The sequence below is a fragment of the Bubalus bubalis genome, chromosome 11 (assembly GCF_019923935.1).
Source record: "Bubalus bubalis isolate 160015118507 breed Murrah chromosome 11, NDDB_SH_1, whole genome shotgun sequence".
Classification (NCBI taxonomy): domain Eukaryota; kingdom Metazoa; phylum Chordata; class Mammalia; order Artiodactyla; family Bovidae; genus Bubalus; species Bubalus bubalis.
This window is the reverse complement of record NC_059167.1, coordinates 88,307,904-88,327,082: the sequence shown is the minus strand read 5'-3', so window position 1 is coordinate 88,327,082 and position 19,179 is coordinate 88,307,904. Positions and strand designations below refer to the sequence as shown.

At 38.3% G+C, this 19,179-nt stretch overlaps 1 protein-coding gene across 8 annotated transcripts in view; it reads left to right on the top strand.

Annotated features, from left to right (window-relative positions):
* The window catches only part of MAP2K5 (mitogen-activated protein kinase kinase 5), a 266,618-nt gene that overhangs the window by 132,739 nt on the left and 114,700 nt on the right, over positions 1–19,179 (top strand). For all 8 annotated transcript variants that reach the window (XM_006052082.3, XM_044925392.1, XM_006052081.3 and 5 more), the window contains exons 14-15: positions 14,141–14,214; positions 15,177–15,227. In XM_006052082.3, coding sequence (XP_006052144.1) covers positions 14,141–14,214; positions 15,177–15,227 — 125 coding nt within the window. The remainder of the gene's footprint in view (positions 1–14,140; positions 14,215–15,176; positions 15,228–19,179) is intronic.

Sequence of the window (19,179 nt, the reverse complement as noted above, 5' to 3'; positions counted from 1 at the left end):
TTGCTTTTCTCTGATGATTAGAGGTGTGGAGCACCTTTTCATGCACCTGTTGGCCATCTGTATGTCTTGTTTAGAAAAATGTCTGTTCAGACCCTCTGTTCATTTTTCAATCACGTTGACTTTTTTTTTTTCTGTTAGGTTGTCTGAACTTTTTATATATTTTAGATGTTAACTCTTAATCAAACGGGGCTTCCCCAAATCCACCTGCAGTGCAAGAGACAGGAGACAGGAGTTCAATCCCTGGATCAGAAAGATCACCTAGAGGAAGAATTGGCAACCCATTCCAGTGTTCTTTTCTGAAAAATCCCATGGACAGAAGAGTCTGGTGGACTCCACGGTCCAAAGGATCACAAACGGTTGGACACGACTGAGCACACATGCAGACAGACAGACAGACTTTAATCAGATACATGATTTGCAGATATTTTCTCTTATTCATTTGGTTGCTTTTCCAGTTTGTTGATTGTTTCCCTTGCTCTGCAAAGCCTTTAAGTTTGATGTAGTCCCACTTGTGTGTTTTTTGTTTTTGTTTTTTTTGCTTTTGTTCCTCTGCTTTTTTATTTTTACTTAATTTTTTGGCTGCTGTGGGTCTTTGTTGCAGCACATGGCTTTTCCTCTAGTTGCAATGAGCAAGGACTCCTCTCTGTTCGCAGTGCACAGGCTTCTCCCTGTGGTGGCTGCTCTTGCTCTGGAGCGCAGGCTCTAGGGTGTGCGGCTTCAGCAGTTGTGTACACGGGCTTAGTTGCACCACAGCATGTGGAGTCTTCCCAGACCAAGGGTTGAACCCATGTCCCCTGCATTCCAAGATGTTTTGTTTACCATGGGACTACCAGGGAAGTCCCTGTTACCTTTGCTTTTGATGTCAAATCCAAAAAAAAATCATTGTCAACACTGATGTCAAGGAACTAACCCCTTCTGTTTTCTTCAGGGTCTTTTATGCCTTCAGGTTCTATATGCAAGTCTTTACTCCATTTTGAGTGAAATTTTGTGTATGTTGTAAGATAGTGGTCCAATTTTTTCAAACACCATTTATTTAAGAGACTGTCTTTTATTTCTCCTTTGAATAGTCAGATATTTTTGTCTGGTTTTGGCATCAGGTTAATGCTGGCCTCACAAAATGAGTTTGGAAGTGTCCCTCTTATGCTATTTTTCTGAAGAGTTTGAGAAGAATTGGTATTCTTTATTCTTTGACTGTTTGGTATAGAATTCACTAGTGAAGCCAGCTGGTTCTGGTCTTTTGTTTGTAGAAAGTTTTAACATTACTGATTCAATCTCCTTACTAGTGTTTGGTCTCTTTCAATTTTCTATTTCTTCATGATTCAATCTTGGAAGTTTGTATGTTTCTAGAAATTTATCCATTTACTAGTAGAGGGATATTTGGATTGTATCCAGTTTGGGATTATTACGAATAATGATACTGTTCATACACAAGTCTTTATTTGGTTCTGTGTATTATGTGTCTTTCTTTAAATATTTGTAATCACAATGAATCAGATCACCTAATATACATCAGTTTTGAAAAGAAATAACCATTTTCCATTGATACATACTGTATGATCAGTGTCAATAATTAACTGATATTTCATACTTTATTAAAATTAAAATAGGAATGCAACCACAAAGATTATATGGTAAGTTTACATTTAATTTTAAAAGATACTTTGAGGCTGATTTTTATTTAGTTACAGGCTGCTCTAGAAAACCACCTATGGCATGACACTGATATCCTATTTGTAAGTTCTGCCATTTTTCCAACTTCTCAGTAGTTTTCTAATAATCCTCTACATGCATGTATGCTCAGTTGCCTCAGTCATGTCTGACTCTGCCACTCTATGGACTGTAGCCCGCCAGGCTCCTCTGTCCATGGGGTTCTCCAGGCAAGAATACTAGAATGGGTTGCCATGTCCTCCTCCAGGGAATCTTTCCAACTCAGAGATCAAACCTGAGTCTCTAGACTGCTGGGTTGGCAAGTGGATTCTTTTCCACTAGTGGCACCTGGGAAGCCCCTAATAATCCTCTAAGCACTGCCTTGGAGGTAATCAAGAAGACTGAAATGGCTGAAATTTATAGAGCAGAGTCCTAGAGAGGAAGGAACTGTGCAGAGAAAGAGCTCAGGAAGTTACGTGGCAGTCTCCTTGAGTTTTTGACCAAGTATCAGCCTCTGCTTTTATAGGGTGAAATCTTACAAAGCTAGTAGAACTCATATAGTGAAATTTGCATCTGATCTAATATATCAGATGATTCACATCTTGACTTTCTAGGGTAAGAGTCATTGTCATTACTGATTCTACAGAGCAGTAGCTTCCAGTATATATAGTATATGTTTCTCCCATTTATTGTGTTTATTCAATGAGTCATTGAGCACCATTTCTTTGACAGGCACTGCTAAGCACACAGTCTCAGTTAATTTTTGTAACAACTTTTGTCAATATAGGAAGATCAGATACCACCTTTAATCTTATATATCATACACTCACACATACGTATTCACTCTCTCATACACATGTGCCCTCAAATCCTTTTTTGAAATAAATAAGCTATAATAATTAAGAATTTATTTAGTTAGCCTAAATCTGAATTCATGTAATGGAATTTGAAGCAAATGGAATCTTTTTATGTTGGAATTTGCTTCAAATTCCATCACATGAATTCAGATTTAGGCTAAATCCTCTGATATAAGTTTCACTTTATCTGCATAAAATAATCCACCTTATATCTGAGTCATCAACAAACCTAGTATATAGTCAATGAATTTATCTCATCCATGTTTGGAAGAGATGGAAAAATTATAGAATTTTGATAACAACTTCTATAATTCTATAGAATTCTATAATTCTGTAGAATTCTATAATTCTCAAGAATAGTTCCAGGAAATAATTTTTGGTGTTGTTTTGGCTTGTTTTCAACTTCATTCCAAGCCATAAACAAGAGCACAACAGATTAGGCCAGAAACATTACTTTTAGGAAGACAGTTGTAACTATGCTTATTTTAATGCAATTTCAAGTTATGGAAAACAAACAACTGAGAGCATACAGCTTTTCATTCAGCTCGCTTAAAAACATCATAGCCTTTCTTCTGTAAGCAAAGCACAAAAAAGATGAGTCTTTAAAGTGACTGATTATAAATGGCAATCATCAGGGCAGATGTAAGTCATTTTGGTTTAATCAGGCCATTAATTATTAGGGTTTATCAATTAGTTTTATTGAAGGCAAAGGAGCTTAAATGAATAGTAGAGCATTGATTTTAACTGAGACATTTTCTAAAAGAAAATACAAATGAGATGTGTAGAATCTGAAATTATATACAGGTCCTTTTCATACCACTAAAAAGTAACAAGCTGCATCTAATGTAAACCGTAAACCTTTAGTGAAAAACCAAATTAACTCTAATTCCTTTGCATTATACATCAAATAACACATTTTAGTGTTTCCTAATTTGAGGTTTGCCTTGTGTTGGCCACAAAGTCAACATTATGTCAGATAAAGTGAAATGAAGGTTCAATGTAAAGTTACCCATTTGTGATATCGGGTATTTCCTATCCTCTTTCATTTTAGAAGAATCTTAGTTGTTTTATACAGATAAGGCTATATAAGAGTCAGTGTAGATTCCTGTTTGCCAGATCCTCTCAGGAAAAGCAGAGGTAACACAGAAAGTGTGTGTGTTTGCCCACGTGGGCACATGTGTGTGACAGAGTGAGTATGTGTGTGTGAGTGTATGATATATAAGATTAAAGGTGACATCTGATCTTCCTATATTGACAAAAGTTGTTATAAAAATTAACTGAGACTGTGTGCTTAGCAGTGCCTGTCAAAGAAACAGTGCTCAATGAATCAACAAATAAATACAATAAATGGCAGAAACATACACTATATATACTGGAAGCTACTGCTCTGTAGAATCAGTAATGACAATGACTCTTACCCTAGAAAGTCAAGATGTGAATCATCTGATATATTAGATCAGATGCAAATTTCATTATATGAGTTCTACCTGAAGGCAGGCTTCTTGCCGAAAGACTAGCGCTGTTCACAGAAGAACTAACAATGATTCCATCACATGTGTCTCCTGTCACAATATTTTCCTACTCCTTCAGTGAGATTTCACAGTAAGATGGGCTTTTTAATGATGATGTGACAAATATTTAAGTTGCAGCAGTTGTCAACCTATGTAGATTATCAGTAGTTATGATGCAGTTCTGTTTAACAATTTGGAGTGAAAAGTGAAAGTCACTCAGTCATGTCTGACTCTTCGCAGCCCATGGACTGTAGCCCACCAGGCTTCTTTGTCCATGGAATTCTCTAGGCAAGAATACTAGAGTGGGCTGCCATTTCCTTCTCCAGGGGATCTTGATCCAGAGATCAAACCCAGTCTCCTACATTGGTTCTCTGCAAGTAAGTTAAGTACCTGCCAGTATCAAGTTTCACACTCTTTAAAGGATTACAATAAAATCACTCAACAACATAATGCAAATATCTGGCATCTAATAAAAATCAGCACATGAAAAAAAATTTTTTTTCTTGTGACAGTGAATGAAAGACCATAATCAGAAAAATAATCTATCTATAGAAATGAGACTCTCATGAGGTGGATGAACCTAAAGCCAGAGTTATACAGAGTGAAATAAGTCAGAAAAAGAAAAACAAATACAGTATATTAATACATATATTAATATATGGAATCTAGAAAAATGGCATTGAAGAACCTATTTGCAGGGAAGGACTGGAGATGCAGATATAGAGAATGGACTTGTGGACACAGTGAGGGAAGGAGAGAGTGGGATAGATGGGGAAAATAGCATCAATGTGTATACATTATCAGGTGTAAGATGGATAGCTGGTGTGAAGCTGCTGTGTAGCACAGGGAACCCAGTCTGGTGCTCTGTGATGACCTGAAGGGGTGGAAAGAGGGAGAGGGGAGGGAGGAATGTATGTATAATTATGACTGATTTGCGTTGTTGTATGGCAGAAATCAATACAACATTGTAAAAAAAAATTTTTTTACTTAAATTTTAAAAATAGGCAAAAAAATAAATTACCAAGGAAGAAAAAGCCAATCAAATCTAGAGGGAACATCCTAGACAGACATCCAAATATCAAAGCTTGGAGCCTGCTTTGTGTGCAGAGTCCAGATCTACTGTGTAAGAGACTTGCTAGTTGTCTATCTGCAGTAATTCAACCCGCATCCACTTTTCTTTCCACACACTCATCTGTGATGCAGAGGCTGCTGCTGCTGCTGCTAAGTTGCTTCAGTTGTGTCTGACTCTATACGACCCCATAAACAGCAGCCCATTAGGCTCCTCTGTCCCTGGGATTCTCCAGGCAAGACTACTGGGTCTCTGCAAATCACATTTCAAAATACCTTTGGACTGGTGGCCCTTTGTTAGGTGCTGCCAGTAGGGGGCAGTAGAGGGAGACTGAGGTGGGAATCAGAGCCAGTGGTTTCTGCACCTACCTGGTTTCTGCACCTCTTGCAGCATCACCTCAGCATTGGGTCCTGACCCAAGCACCCAGCTTCTGTTAGCACATGGAGAACCAGCCCCATATGCTCCCTCACAAATATGTCCTGCATCTGGGCAGTGACCTCTTCTTGGAGGTCTGAACACTGACTCTTTAGAGCTTCTCTTCTGAGTTCTTGGACCTCCCTGGTGACAAAATGGTAAAAAATCCACCCACAATGCAGGAGACGTGGGTTTGATCCCTGAGTTAGGAAGATCCCCTGGAGAAGAAAATGGCAACCCACTCCAGTATTCTTGCCTAGGAAATCCCTTTGATATAGAAGCAGAAATCTCTCTGAGGACACAATAGCTGCTTTCTAAAATTATTACCCTAGTTTCATTTTTCTAGCCCTCCAATTCCTATGTAGCAGATTTCCTATGTTAAATTCTTTCTGTTGAAAAAAAAAAAGAATTGAGACTCTCCCATTAGCAGACAAGGACTTTAGAACAGTTATTAATAAATATACTCAAGAATTTCAAGGAAAACATGAGCATTATGAGGAGAGAAATGGGAGACAAAATTGAAGGGAACTTCTAGATATGAAAAATAAAACACCTGAAGTAAAATTTTCACTTAGTGTAATTAGCAATAGGTTAGAAATTGCAGAAGAAACAATTTGCAATCTTGATGTGAGAAACATAGAAATTATCTAAAATTACTGCAAAGAAAAAAAAGACTTTAAAAAAATGAGCACCAACTCAGTGACCTTTGAGACAGTATCACAAAGTCTAGGATATATGCGTAAGTGAAATCTCAGAAGGAAAGAAAAAAGAAAAGGGAGCAAAAAATAATTTGAAGAAATAATGCTTCCCAAACTTTCCAAATTTGATGAAACCCATAAACCCAGAGATCTGAGAAGCCTAACAAACTTAACCAGGACATATACAAGACCATACCAAAGTACATCAAAGTAAAATCTTTAAAGCCGGTGGTTTTTTTATATCTTTAAAATATTCAGAGTAAAAGTAATACATTAAAGATTGGAACAGAAAATGGGAATGACAACAGACTTCTTTTCAGAAGCTATGCAAGCCAGAAGACAGTGGAAACACATCATTAACATGTTGAAGAAATGAAAATCCTTTAAATCCAGAATTCTAAGTCCAGTAAATATATTCTTCCAAAATAACAGTTAAAAAAGGCTTTTTAAGGCGAACAAAGAAGAGAGAATCCATTGCCAATAGACGATCATTATAAAAAATGTTAGAGGAAGTTATTTAGGCAGAAGGAAAATGATACCACATTGATAGTTAGGTCTACACAAAGAAATAAATAGTACCAGGAATGATATACCTGTGGATATATAAAAGGGCTTTTCTTTTAAATTTTTTAAAAAGATGATTATTTAAAGCAAAAATAAAGACTATATTGTGGCATGTCCTCTGTGACATGTAGAGGAAAAATAGGTAATAGTATCACAAAGGATGGGAGGGAAAAAATGGAAGCATACTGTTCTAATATTCTTACATTATCAATTAAATACCCTAATATTATTTGAAAGTAGACTCTGAAATGTTAAAGAAACATTGTAATCCCTAGAACAACCATTCAAACAAAAAACAAACCTTCCACTGGGCTGGCAAACTTTAGCCCACAGGTCAAATTTGGCTCACTACCAAACAAAGATTATTGGAGCACAGCCATGTTCACTTATTTACATATTGCCTGTGATTGCTTCTGCCCTACGGTGGCAAAACTGAGTATTGGCCTCAGCACCTGAAATGTAGTCCTTTACAGAAAAAACTTACCAACTTCTGGCTTAGAAGCCAATGGTAGGGATCAGTGGAATGCTAGAAAGAGCCAAACTAATCCAGAAGAAGGCACTAAAAGAAGAAGAAAGGAACAAAGAACAGATGAGACAAATAGTAAGATAGTAGAGTTGAACTCAACCATATCACCAATTACATTAAATTTGAATGGTCTAAATACTACAATGTATAGCAAAAATGTCAGATTGGTCAAAAAAGTAAGACCTAGTTGATACTGTGTGCAAGATAACTTCCTTAGATATTAGTGACAGAGAAGTGTTATCCAAACACTAATCATTGACTTTTTAAAGCAAAATTATTACAGGGTTTATGATATATATTGAAAAGGGAAAAAATCACCTAAAAATAACAAATCAATCAGCAGTTGCCAGAGGTCAGGATGGAATTGACTATAAAGGGCACAGGGAATTTTGGGGGGTGATATAAATGTTTCATATCTTGATTATGGTATAGTTATATGGATGTATACATTTGTCAAACTCATTAAACTATATACTCAAAATGACTGCAATGAAATTGATTTTTAATGAATAAAATTGATTTAAAAAGCAAAGTTAAACAATAAAATTTCTTTTCAGATATTCTGAACTTGCCAGCAGTTAAATCAGAAGGAAATATAGCAGGTTATGTTGATCTTTTCTAAATGCTGACATGAAGACCAGACTGTTTTAGATTGATTTTTCAGTCAGTAGATCTGAGGTATAAACACACAGACAACACACATATATGGGTATATTCATATATGTATATACACACAGACAACACACATATGTATATACACATACAGAGGAGCCTGGTGGGCTACAGTTCTTGGGGTCACAAAGAATCAAACACAACTGAAGTGACATAGCATACATACATAGATCTGCTGCAGCTGCTGCTGCTGCTAAGTCGCTTCAGTCGTGTCCAACTCTGTGCGACCCCATAGACGGCAGCCCACCAGGCTCCCCTGTCCCTGGGATTCTCCAGGCAAGAACACTGGAGTGGGTTGCCTTTTCCTTCTCCAATGCATCAAAGTGAAAAGTGAAAGTGTAGTTGCTCAGTCATATCCGACTCTTAGCGACCCCATGGACTGCAGCCTACCAGGCTCCTCCGTCCATGGGATTTTCCAGGCAAGAGTACTGGAGTGGGGTGCCATTGCCTTCTCCGACATAGATCTGAGGTGGAACCAAATTTTTTTTTTTTTAATGCACAGCCAAGCTCAGAAACTCTCTAGTTACATAATTCTCACTGTTTTTATTATAGAAGCAAATACCATTTAGAGTATACATAAGCAGTGGTATTATCCTGAAATCTCATATATACTATTTTTAGTCAAAATATATACCAACAGTTCCTTAATATGACTCTTCTGAAGGGTAGAGACAGATCTTACTCATGCTTCTCTCCACAGTGCCTACCCTGTCATATCTGGCACATGCAAAGGCATCAGTAAATATTTGTTGAATGAGTATTTTTGAATGCCTATAGGTTCTCTCAGAATGAACAATATCATTCACAAATATATTCATTAATAGTGAAATATACTTATTCTGAAATATATGCCATCAGATGGGAAAAGATGGAGCTCCATCTCAGTCCAAATTCATGCCACTCCAGGTACTCATATTTGCCCATTTATTTAGTGGGAATATTCATCCACGATTGGTTCAACAGATACCATTTCTTATGCATATCAGGCACCATTCTAAACATAGAATTGAACATAACAGATCACATCTCTGCATTCATGGAGCTTTCCTTCAAGAAGGGAAGACTGATAACAGATTTACATGTACCTATATAGAGTGTTGATGATGCTAAGTGTTAAGAGGAGCATTGAAATAGGGAAGAGGGAAAATGAATCTCTGAGGTTGGAAGTACTGCTTTTCATAGTGGATGGTTGAGGAAGGCTTCTCTTACAAGGGTAACATTTGAGCAGAAACCTGGAAGAAAAAAAAAAAAGGCAAAGGCTCAGGCCACGCCTGCTTGTATATATGGGAGCAAAGTATTCCAGTGATATGGAACCACAGAGCAGGAAGGAGCATGCCTGAAAAGGCAGCCAGTGAGATGAAGCAGAGCAGGCAGGGAGAGGAGTAGGAAGGATGACTACAGAGGTAATAGGGGGGCAGCTCAGAGAAGGCTTCAGAAACCATGAGGGCTGCTTTTTGCATTGAGTTGGGAGACCCCTGGAGGTTTCAGGCAGAGAAATGACATGGTCTTACTTACGTTTTGGGGTTTTTATTTTTTATATTTTTCGGCCATGCCATGTGGCATGCAGGATCTTAGTTCCCCGACCAGGGATTGAACCTGCGCCCCCTGCAGTGGAAGCACAGCATCTTAACCTTTGGACCACGAGGGAAGTCCCTGATTTAGGTTTTAAAAGAATCACTTTAGCAGTGCTGTTCATGACAGGCTGTAGAGCAAGTGTGAAAGTAAGGAGACCAGTTCTTTGGCCTTATTGGGGAATGAGTACATATAGTCTGGCAAATATGCCTCTTCATAAACATTGAATAGGTTTTATCATTCTACCTACTGGACTTTGGAAATTACTTTTGTTCAACTAGTATTTTACCTAAATACAGCTTGAATTTACTGCAGTAGCAACAGAAATTACTCCTGAACATAAAGAAATACAACACTTTTTATGACTTGGTTGATTGCCAGTAGATAATAATACTTTATATTTATAGAGTGTTTGACAGTTTAAAAGCTATTTTACATTCATTATTTCATCTAATCCCCACAATTTTTTAAGATGCAGTAACTTTTATTATCTCCCTACAGAGGTGAAAACTAAAACGTCCCATGCCTAGTCCAAAGTCACAGTTGGCAGGGCCCAAAAGACTAAAATCCAAGTCTGTGTCTCCGTTGAGTCAGGCTTCTGACTCCTCACCTGAATCCGTTGATTTTGTTTAAAGGGATCTATTATGGCCCAGTGTTGCTGGGGAGGGGAGCACTTACACTAGCAGATTCAGTGTATTGTTTAGGAAGCCATCAACCAGCGAGCAAGATGCTATGCTCACACAGGATAAATAGAAAAATGTGTAAAGACATTCCTCCCCCGTGAACTTATTACTTGATGATACCTTTAACAGTAAATATGGTAAGTGATAACTGGTTTAAAAAAAAAAAAAAAAAGGTGTCACATGCTCAGTTCTAAATGGTACAGAGAGTAAATGCCTTAGCAATCCAAAGGAAGCAGTGATTTTGGTGGCCAAGTAGATACGTTAACAGGGAGATGGGATACTTGAGTTGAAGGATGGACAAGAGTCAGTCCAAAAATATCAAGTAAGGATTTCTAAACCCAGGGAGGTTGAGGTCTGGGACACAGCATGATTGATGGCATGGTAGTGGCGTTTTAGAGATTTGTTTCTTTTGAGACAATGGCTAGACCAGTCTAGTTAGAATACAGAAGTTGTTTTAGGATGGCTGTATGCCTGCTGCTTTCATACACAAACTATTTCTGAAAACTAAACTGAAAAGTAAATGTACAAAATCAGGCAGTAGGCATATATGTAAGTTAAAAAAAAGATATTGGAGAGCTGAAAATGCCATCCGGTTCTTATTTACACCTTGCCTTTCAGAACGTAATCTAGAAATTTTGCTGTTTTATTCTTTTCTCTCTGTTGGTCCACTTAAGTCAAATGTGTGTCTGATTAAAACTAAGGATTTGTTCATCTTACCATGCCTTGTGATTTCCAGGCAGCCCCTTCTTCCAGGAGCTCAGAATATTTGTTCATTAACTGTCCCCATTAGATGTGTGGCTTAAGAGTGGTTTAAGGGTGCTGTGTTGTACTTAGTTGCTTAGTTGTGTCTGACTTTTCACAATCCCATGGACTGCAGCCTGTCAGGCTCTTCTGTCCATGGGATTCTCTGGGCAAGGATACTGGAGTGGGTTGCTGTGCCCTCCTCCAAGGGATCTTCCCAACCCAAGGATCGAACCCAGGTCTCCTGCGTTGCAGGCAGATTCTTTACCATCTGAGCCACCAAGGAAGCCCAAGAATACTGAAATGGGTAACCTATCCCTTCTCCAGGTGATCTTCCCAACCCAGGAAAGGAACCAAGGTCTCCTGCATTGCAGGTAAATTCTTTATCCACTGAGCTACCAGAGAAGCCCAGTTTAAGGGTATCAGTATATAAAAGAGCAGATTGTCCAAAAGAAAAATATTTAAAGTTGAGGGCCTGTAGTGAGAATTAAATTTGGAAAATAAGACCAGACTTTAATGTTTCTTCCAGCTCAGCAAATATTTAGAGTGTCTACTGTGGCTGTCTATGATGTGTATTTTTCATGCAGACTACTGAAGCTGCACATATAAGACTGCTTATATGCAGAGTACATCATGAGAAACACTGGGCTGGATGAAGCACAAGCTGGAATCAAGATTGCCGGGAGAAATATCAATAACCTCAGATATGCAGATGACACCACCCTTATGGCAGAAAGTGAAGAAGGACTAAGGAGTCTCTTGATGAAAGTGAAAGAGGAGAGTGAAAAAGTTGGCTTAAAACTCAACATTCAGAAAACAAAGATCATGGCATCCGGTCCCATCACTTCATGGCAAATAGATGGAGAAACAGTGGAAACAGTCGCAAACTTTATTTTTCTGGGCTCCAAAATCACTGCAGATGGTGATTGCAGCCATGAAATTAAAAGACGCTTACTCCTTGGGAGAAAAGTTATGACGAACCTAGACAGCATATTAAAAAGCAGAGACATTACTTTGCCAACAAAGATCCATCTAGTCAAGGGTATGGTTTTTCTAGTAGTCATGTATGGATGTGAGAGTTGGACTGTGAAGAATGCTGAGTGCCGAAGAATTGATCCTTTGAACTGTGGTGTTAGAGAAGACTCTTGAGAGTCCCTTGGACTGCAAGGAGATCCAGCCAGTCCATCCTAAAGGAGATCAGTCCTGAGTGTTCATTGGAAGGACTGATGTTGAAGCTGAAACTCCAATACTTTGGCCATCTGATGCGAAGAGGTGACTCATTTGAAAAGACCCTGATGCTGGGAAAGATTGAAGGTGGGAGGAGAAGGGGACGACAGAGGATGAGATAGTTGGATGGCATCACTGGCTCAATGGAGATGAGTTTGGGTAAACTCTGGGAGTTGGTGATGGACAGGGAGGCCTGGCATGCTGCAGGCCATGGGGTCGCGAAGAGTCAGACACAACTGAGCAACTGAACTAAACTGAGTTCAAACTGCTTTCAAATGTGCTTTCAAATCAAAGCACAACCCTATTCTTAGGGAATTCACATTGGGGTTGGTGGGGGAAGTCAGGGAATATGTTACTTCCTCCTTAGGAGAGAAGTTATACAGTGAAAGTGTATTTAATATGATGGTGGTATAAGGTTTATGTTGAAATTGGAGAAAACTGGAAGCAGAGAGGCAAGTTGGTTTAAAAAAGCTTTGTTGAAATTGGAGAAAACTGGAAGCAGAGAGGCAAGTTGGTTTAAAAAAGCTTACACATGCCTAGGCATACTAACCTGTTTTCAGAGAGAAAGCCCTACAAGAAGTATATAGTGTGTCTTATCTGAAAGGGCACGCTACAGAGGGATAGTCTACAGCTAACCCCTGATCACAGAAACATAATCATTAACAAAATAATGCTATGTGTTCATGGTTTCTGTTCATTTTTTCTCATCTGTTCAACAAATATTTATTAAACATTTCCTGTATGACTGGCCCTCTTCGGGAACTGGTATCTAGAAGTCAGTGAAAGAGTCCAAGTCCCTGCCTTCATGGAGTGTATATTCTGGTGTCAGTCAGGCAACACTGAACGAGCACACGTATGAGAAGATGCCTGTCACATGGGCGGTAGGGTTCAGTAATCGTTGGTTACTGAGTTTGAACCTGAAGTTTGAGTTAAGTACCTACTCTTGGCAAGATATTTTTTGGGAGGTACCCTTTTGCAGATTGGATGGGCAGTGTGAGATTAACTCACAGTTTTTTTAGATGTTACATAGAAATTCTGAGTCTTTTGTTCAGTCTTGGAGTAATTATGGTCATATATTCTATTGAATACAGCAAGCTGTCTGTTCCAAACCACTTTTGCTGCTGAAGATGAAATGCTGAAGCAGGTGCTGTCCTGTACCAACAGAAGTGCTGTGGTCTCATCCTGCTTGGATGGTTTTTGTTGGCTCCTTGAATTCCTGAAAAGGCTTATTGTTATCACTGACGATGCTTCACAGAAACCCTTTGTGTCTATTTAGCAGACTGCCTTGGCAAAAGCTATGTCAGTTCTTTTGTTAACTTTAAAAACAGTCAAAATGATATAAGGGATGAGAGGGATAAATAAAAGACTGATAAGTGCATGCATGCACACACGTACATACATCTTTTAGGTCAATTTCTGAGGATTATCTGAAGTATGGTTTGCATGTAAAACTAGGAAAAAGCAGTACTGCATTCACACTTGCATTGTTTCAATCAGATATAACCTGTTACAGCAAACATTTTGAATGATTTTTTCTTTACTGGCTTCCCTTTGGCCTTACTTTTTAGGTGGGAGAAACAGTTTCACATTAAGAGCAAAGCTAAGCCATTTTGTACAAATTTTTTGCAAGAAGGCTACATTTTCTTATCTACTTTTTCTGAAAGCTGGAGTAGGGTGTTAGGTGTGTTTACTGTTGCTGGAAGCCAAGATTTTATTTGACTTTCACATGAAATAAATAAACTCTTGCCTCTACAGGAACCAGAAATGGTTGGAAGTGAGGGAGTTAGGACCTTACATTTTGCCTCCAGATAAAATGCTTTGCATTAAATTTGTGATTAGAATTCTAGGTTGAACAGATGATGTCATTTCTGCAATATGGTTTGGTGTGTGTGTGCTTTTTTTAGAATAAGCTCGGTAGATATTGAATTAGTTACATGGGTTTTTCTGGTCCCTTTTTAGATGTGAAGCCCTCCAATATGCTAGTAAACACAAGAGGACAAGTCAAGCTGTGTGATTTTGGAGTTAGCACTCAGGTAGGTCTCTTTTTCCTCCTGATCTGTTCTCGTCTCTGTAACATCTACTTCCTATTTTCATTCTCTCTCTGGATTGAAAAATCACCTAGCTGCCAGACAAACAGAACTCTGCATCTTCTCGTCGGCTGGGATTGTGTTATTCATTTTTAATCTCTGAGCGAGTTGCCTTCATCAGAATATGATTGTTCATTGTTTAATGACAGTAAAAACTGCTGATATTGTAATTACTACTTACGAATAGCAAACTTCATTGATATGCAGCTTTGATATGAAAGCGTTTTGGCCAGACAAAAGGGAGGGCAGAGTGGGAGCTGTGCCTGGGGAGCCCAACTGGCCCACAATAAGAATTAATATTGGGAGCAACAATGGTGGAGGGCCATTACAATGCGCAGCACAAATTTTAATTAATTTCCATTTTGGGCCTCCCCTGAGAACCCTGGTGATGGTGACCCATGAGCATGCTGTGATGTTGATTTGAATTGCAGCCACCTTTACTCCCAGCCAAACACGAAGACCAAAGCGAAGGTCATCATTGTCTTATGAGTTGTCAAAGTCTGTTATCCCTCCAGCGTATTTAGTGTTCGTTTCATTCTGGTAACGCATGGGGCTTCATTCACATCTTGAGCCATCTGACTAAAAAATGAGTGTGTTCAAATTCTACTTCAAATTGACTTTTTATATCAGGCGGGTTTGGGGTACTAAAGCGATAAGCATCCTGCTTAAGTGAATTGTTGAAGGTTATCTGCTATAAACTGTAAAGCTGTGCTTGTTTAAATTGGAAATCACATTCAAAAGAAAAGAGATTTAATCATTTTTAATGCCTTTGTAGATAAATTTGTTCCCTTTTACATAATTTTTAGTTGATTTATAGAAATGATGATTGTAGGTTAAATGAGGAATAATTGCCCATTTTATTTCCACATTATCTTTATATTGTTCTAACAGACTGTTTTGTCTCATAGCTGGTGAATTCTATAGCCAAGACGTATGTTGGAACAAATGCTTATATGGCGGTAAGTAAACTTATGCAAAAATAACATTTAAAAGCAACATCTTTATGTACTTGGTAATGTACAGTTCTTGAATTAAATCCACAGCTTTAGCCTAACAGATCATAAATTACGAAGTCAATCCAGTCATGATTTGATTTTTAAGTCTTCCTAAAAGATGTTAGGGTTTATACAGGAGCTACCAACTTCTCTCACTTTGTTGACTTAACCGGTTGGTTCAAATATAAAATTGTTTTGAATGCAATCCTATAGAAAAATTGCATCTTACAGCACATTAGCTACTTTGCCTCATTGCTTATTAAATTAACCTTAAAGTATATCAAAATGTCAGTCAATAAGATCAACTGTTTTTTCCAGGAATAAGCATGCTTCCACACCAGATGAAAATTAAATTATTAATTAAAAATTAAATTATTACTTATGGGCCTCTGAATGTAAGGATTTAGCAGACATTTTCCTGTCAAACATTATGTCTGTCTTCTGTTTATTTGAGTTCATGTCTATTAAAAGATAACTTGTTAGTCCCTCTGAAACAAATTTACCAGGAATAAGAAGTAGAAGCACAGAACTATTTCAGATACCAATGTGGGTTTGACCTTTTTCTTTTGCCTACCTTTTAAGTAAGTGAAGTTATCTGTGTTCATAAAATTGCTTTTATTTATTGGTTTCCACTTTCACTTCAAGAGTAGGGTGCTGGGAAATGACAAGCAGGAAACTTTATTTAGTATTTTGGAGCAACGTTTTGTTTTCATATCTTAGGTTTAGTTTTTTGATGAGGGTTCTAGATTTATTCAGGTAGTCAGTTTCACTCCAAGTAGTCTTTATATGAGTTAAACGAACTATGTATGGAACCTTGGATCTTATTCTCAGTGTTCTTTGTTCATATATTATTTTGTTAAAAGGATGTTAATATGGATAGAACTCTGGATCTTATTCTCAGAACAATACAAAGCATTTTTTTAAATTGAGATACCAAAACAGTTAATTTTTGCCTTGCATTGTTTTTAAAGAAAATTCATTATTTCTCATTTTTCTGGGTAATGTGACAAAAAATTAATCTCTGAGTCACCACACCTAGTTTTTAATATTTATTTATTTAGCTGCATCAGGTCTTAACTGCGATGCATGGGATGGCATGTGGGATCTTAGTTCCCCAACCAGGGATCAAACCTGCGTCCCCTGCATTGGAAGGCAGATTCTTAACCACTGGACCACCAGAGAAGTCCCCATACCTGTTTTTTATAAAACGCAATCACCCTCTTGGCTCTACCAGCTTAGCTGAGATTGGTGAGCCACTTTTATAATTAACAAAGCCATGCCAAATGCCATGTCAGTCTTTGAAAAAATATGGAATACTCTGACTTAAAACAAACAATTAATGAAATAACTTTTCCACTCTCCATTGTGTTCTTAGTAGCGTTAGCTCTAATAATTAAATTGCAATATGTTTGAATGTACAAATCCAGGTTACAGTTGTATTTCCCAGGTACACGTTAAAGAAATAACTTTTTTTCCTTTTTGTGTATGGATGTATGTGATGCATCCATCTCTTAATTGAAAAGGTGAAGATTAAAATTATGAAACATTAGCTCATATTGGCAAAGCTAAAATTGCTTTGCTTCTTGGGCAAGGGAACTCTAGTTATCCACTTTCTAGTTCAAGCTGTAAAAAGTGAAAAACTCTAGAAAGCAAAGCGTGTGATACACAGATCATGAGCTTGGCTCAATTCAACAGGCTCTTGTTGACCATGACTTACCTAACTGCTGTGAGGACAGAGGTTGGGAGTGGGTGAAGGTAGAAGTAACATTTATTCTGACACAGATGTTAACCCCTGCCTGAGGTGTTGTGATGCTGTATTAGAGTGCTAGCAACTGAGGGACTGAGTGAAGAGTACAAAACCTCCCAGAATATGTTTTTCCACTTCTTATTAATAAGTATTTCAAAGTAAAAAATGTTAAGAAGTTTCATTGGAAGATGGCCACGCCCATTTATTTCTGTGTTGTCTGTGGGGGCTGTAGCGCTGCAGTGGCAGAGGGGGGTAGTTTTGACAGTTGCAGCAGAGACCATATGGCCCACAGAGTGAAAAATAACTGTCTGGCCCTTTGCAAGAAAAGTTTGCCAACCTTTGGTCTATGTCAGTAAAAGCTATTTCTGACACTGAGTACCTTTAATTAATCAACCTGTAATTACTGAGCGCCTTCCATGCAGTTAGCCAGGTATGGTGGCACCACTCTGTAATCCACATAAGATTTTGGCAAAATAGGAAACATGGCATTATATGTGGCCATGTCATGTGTGACATAATAAAGGCTTCAGTTTTACCATGCATACCTTTAGAGAATAAGAAGGCATATAATATATGAATTTGATGATTCAAATAGTATGTGAAAAGGGCACTTACAAAAGAGATCACTTTGGGAGGATGAACAAAGACAGAATTAGAGGGTGGAGTGACATGAGTGGGGGCTGGGAGGTATAGGGTAGAGGACAAATAATAAATTGTGAGTATCTACAATTAGAGGTCATCTAATATAGTGCACTCATTTTGCATCTATTTCTCTCACTTTATATTCATACCTGTTTCAGTACAGTGATAATAAAAACAATAGTAGTAGTGAACACTTAATTAGAACCATGCACCAATCACCCTTTTCTTTACATATCAGTTCAGTTCAGTCGCTCAGTCGTGTCCGACTCTGCAACCCCATAGACTGCAGTGGACCAGGCTTTCCTGTCCATCACCAACTCCTGGAGCTTGCTTAAGCTCGTGTCCATCGAACTGGTGATGCCATCCAACCGTCTCATCCTCTGGTGTCCCCTTCTCCTCCTGCCTTCAGTCTTTCCCAGCGTTCGGGTCTTTTCCAATGAGTCAGTTCTTCGCATCTGGTGGCCAAATTATTGGAGCTTCAGCTTCAGCATCAATCCTTCTAATGAATATTCAGGACTGATTTCCTTTAGGATTGACTGGTTGGATCTCCTTGCAGTCCAAGGGACTCTCAAGAGTCTTCTCCAACACCACAGTTCAAAAGCATCAATTCTTTTTCGCTCAGCTTTCTTTATGGTCCAACTCTCGCATCCATACATGACTGCTAGAAAATCCATAGGTTTGACTCTGTGGACCTTTGTCAGCAAAGTAAGGTCTCTGCTTTTTAATATGCTGTGTAGACTGGTCATTTTTCTTCCAAGGAGCAAGCATCTTTTAATTTCATGGCTGCAGTCACCATCTGCAGTGATTTTGGAGCCCAAGAAAAGAAAGTCTACCACTGTTTCCATTGTTACCCCATCTATTTCCCATTAAATGATGGGGCCAGATGCCATGATCTTAATTTTTTTGATTGTTGAATTTTAAGCCAGCTCTTTCATTCTCCTCTTTCACCTTCATCAAGAGGCTCTTTAGTTCCGCTTCACTTTCTACCATAAGTGTGGTGTCATCTGCCTATCTGAGGTTATTGATATTTCTCCCGGCAATCTTGATTCCAGCTTGTGCTTCATTCAGCCCAGCATTTGGCATGATGTACTCTACATATGTTAAACAAACAGGGTGACAGTATACAGCCTTGATGTATTCCTTTCCCAATTTTGAAGCAGTCTGTTGTTCCATGTCCGATTCTAATTGTTGCTTCTTTACCTGCATACACGTTTCTCAGGAGGCAGGTAAGGTGGTCTGGTAGTCCCATATCTTGAAGAATTTTCCACAGTTTGTTGTGATCCACACAGTCAAAGGCTTTAGCATAGTCAGTGAAGCAGAAGTAGGTATTTATCTGGAATTCCCTTGCTTTTTCTATGATCCAGCAGATGTTGACAAGTTGATATCTGGTTCCTCTGCCATTTCTAAATCCAGCTTGAACATCTGGAAGTTCCTGGTTCACGTACTGTTGAAGCCGAGCTCAGAGAATTTTGAGCATTACTTTGCTAGAGTGTGAGATAACTGAACTCTTTAAATCCTCACAATCAA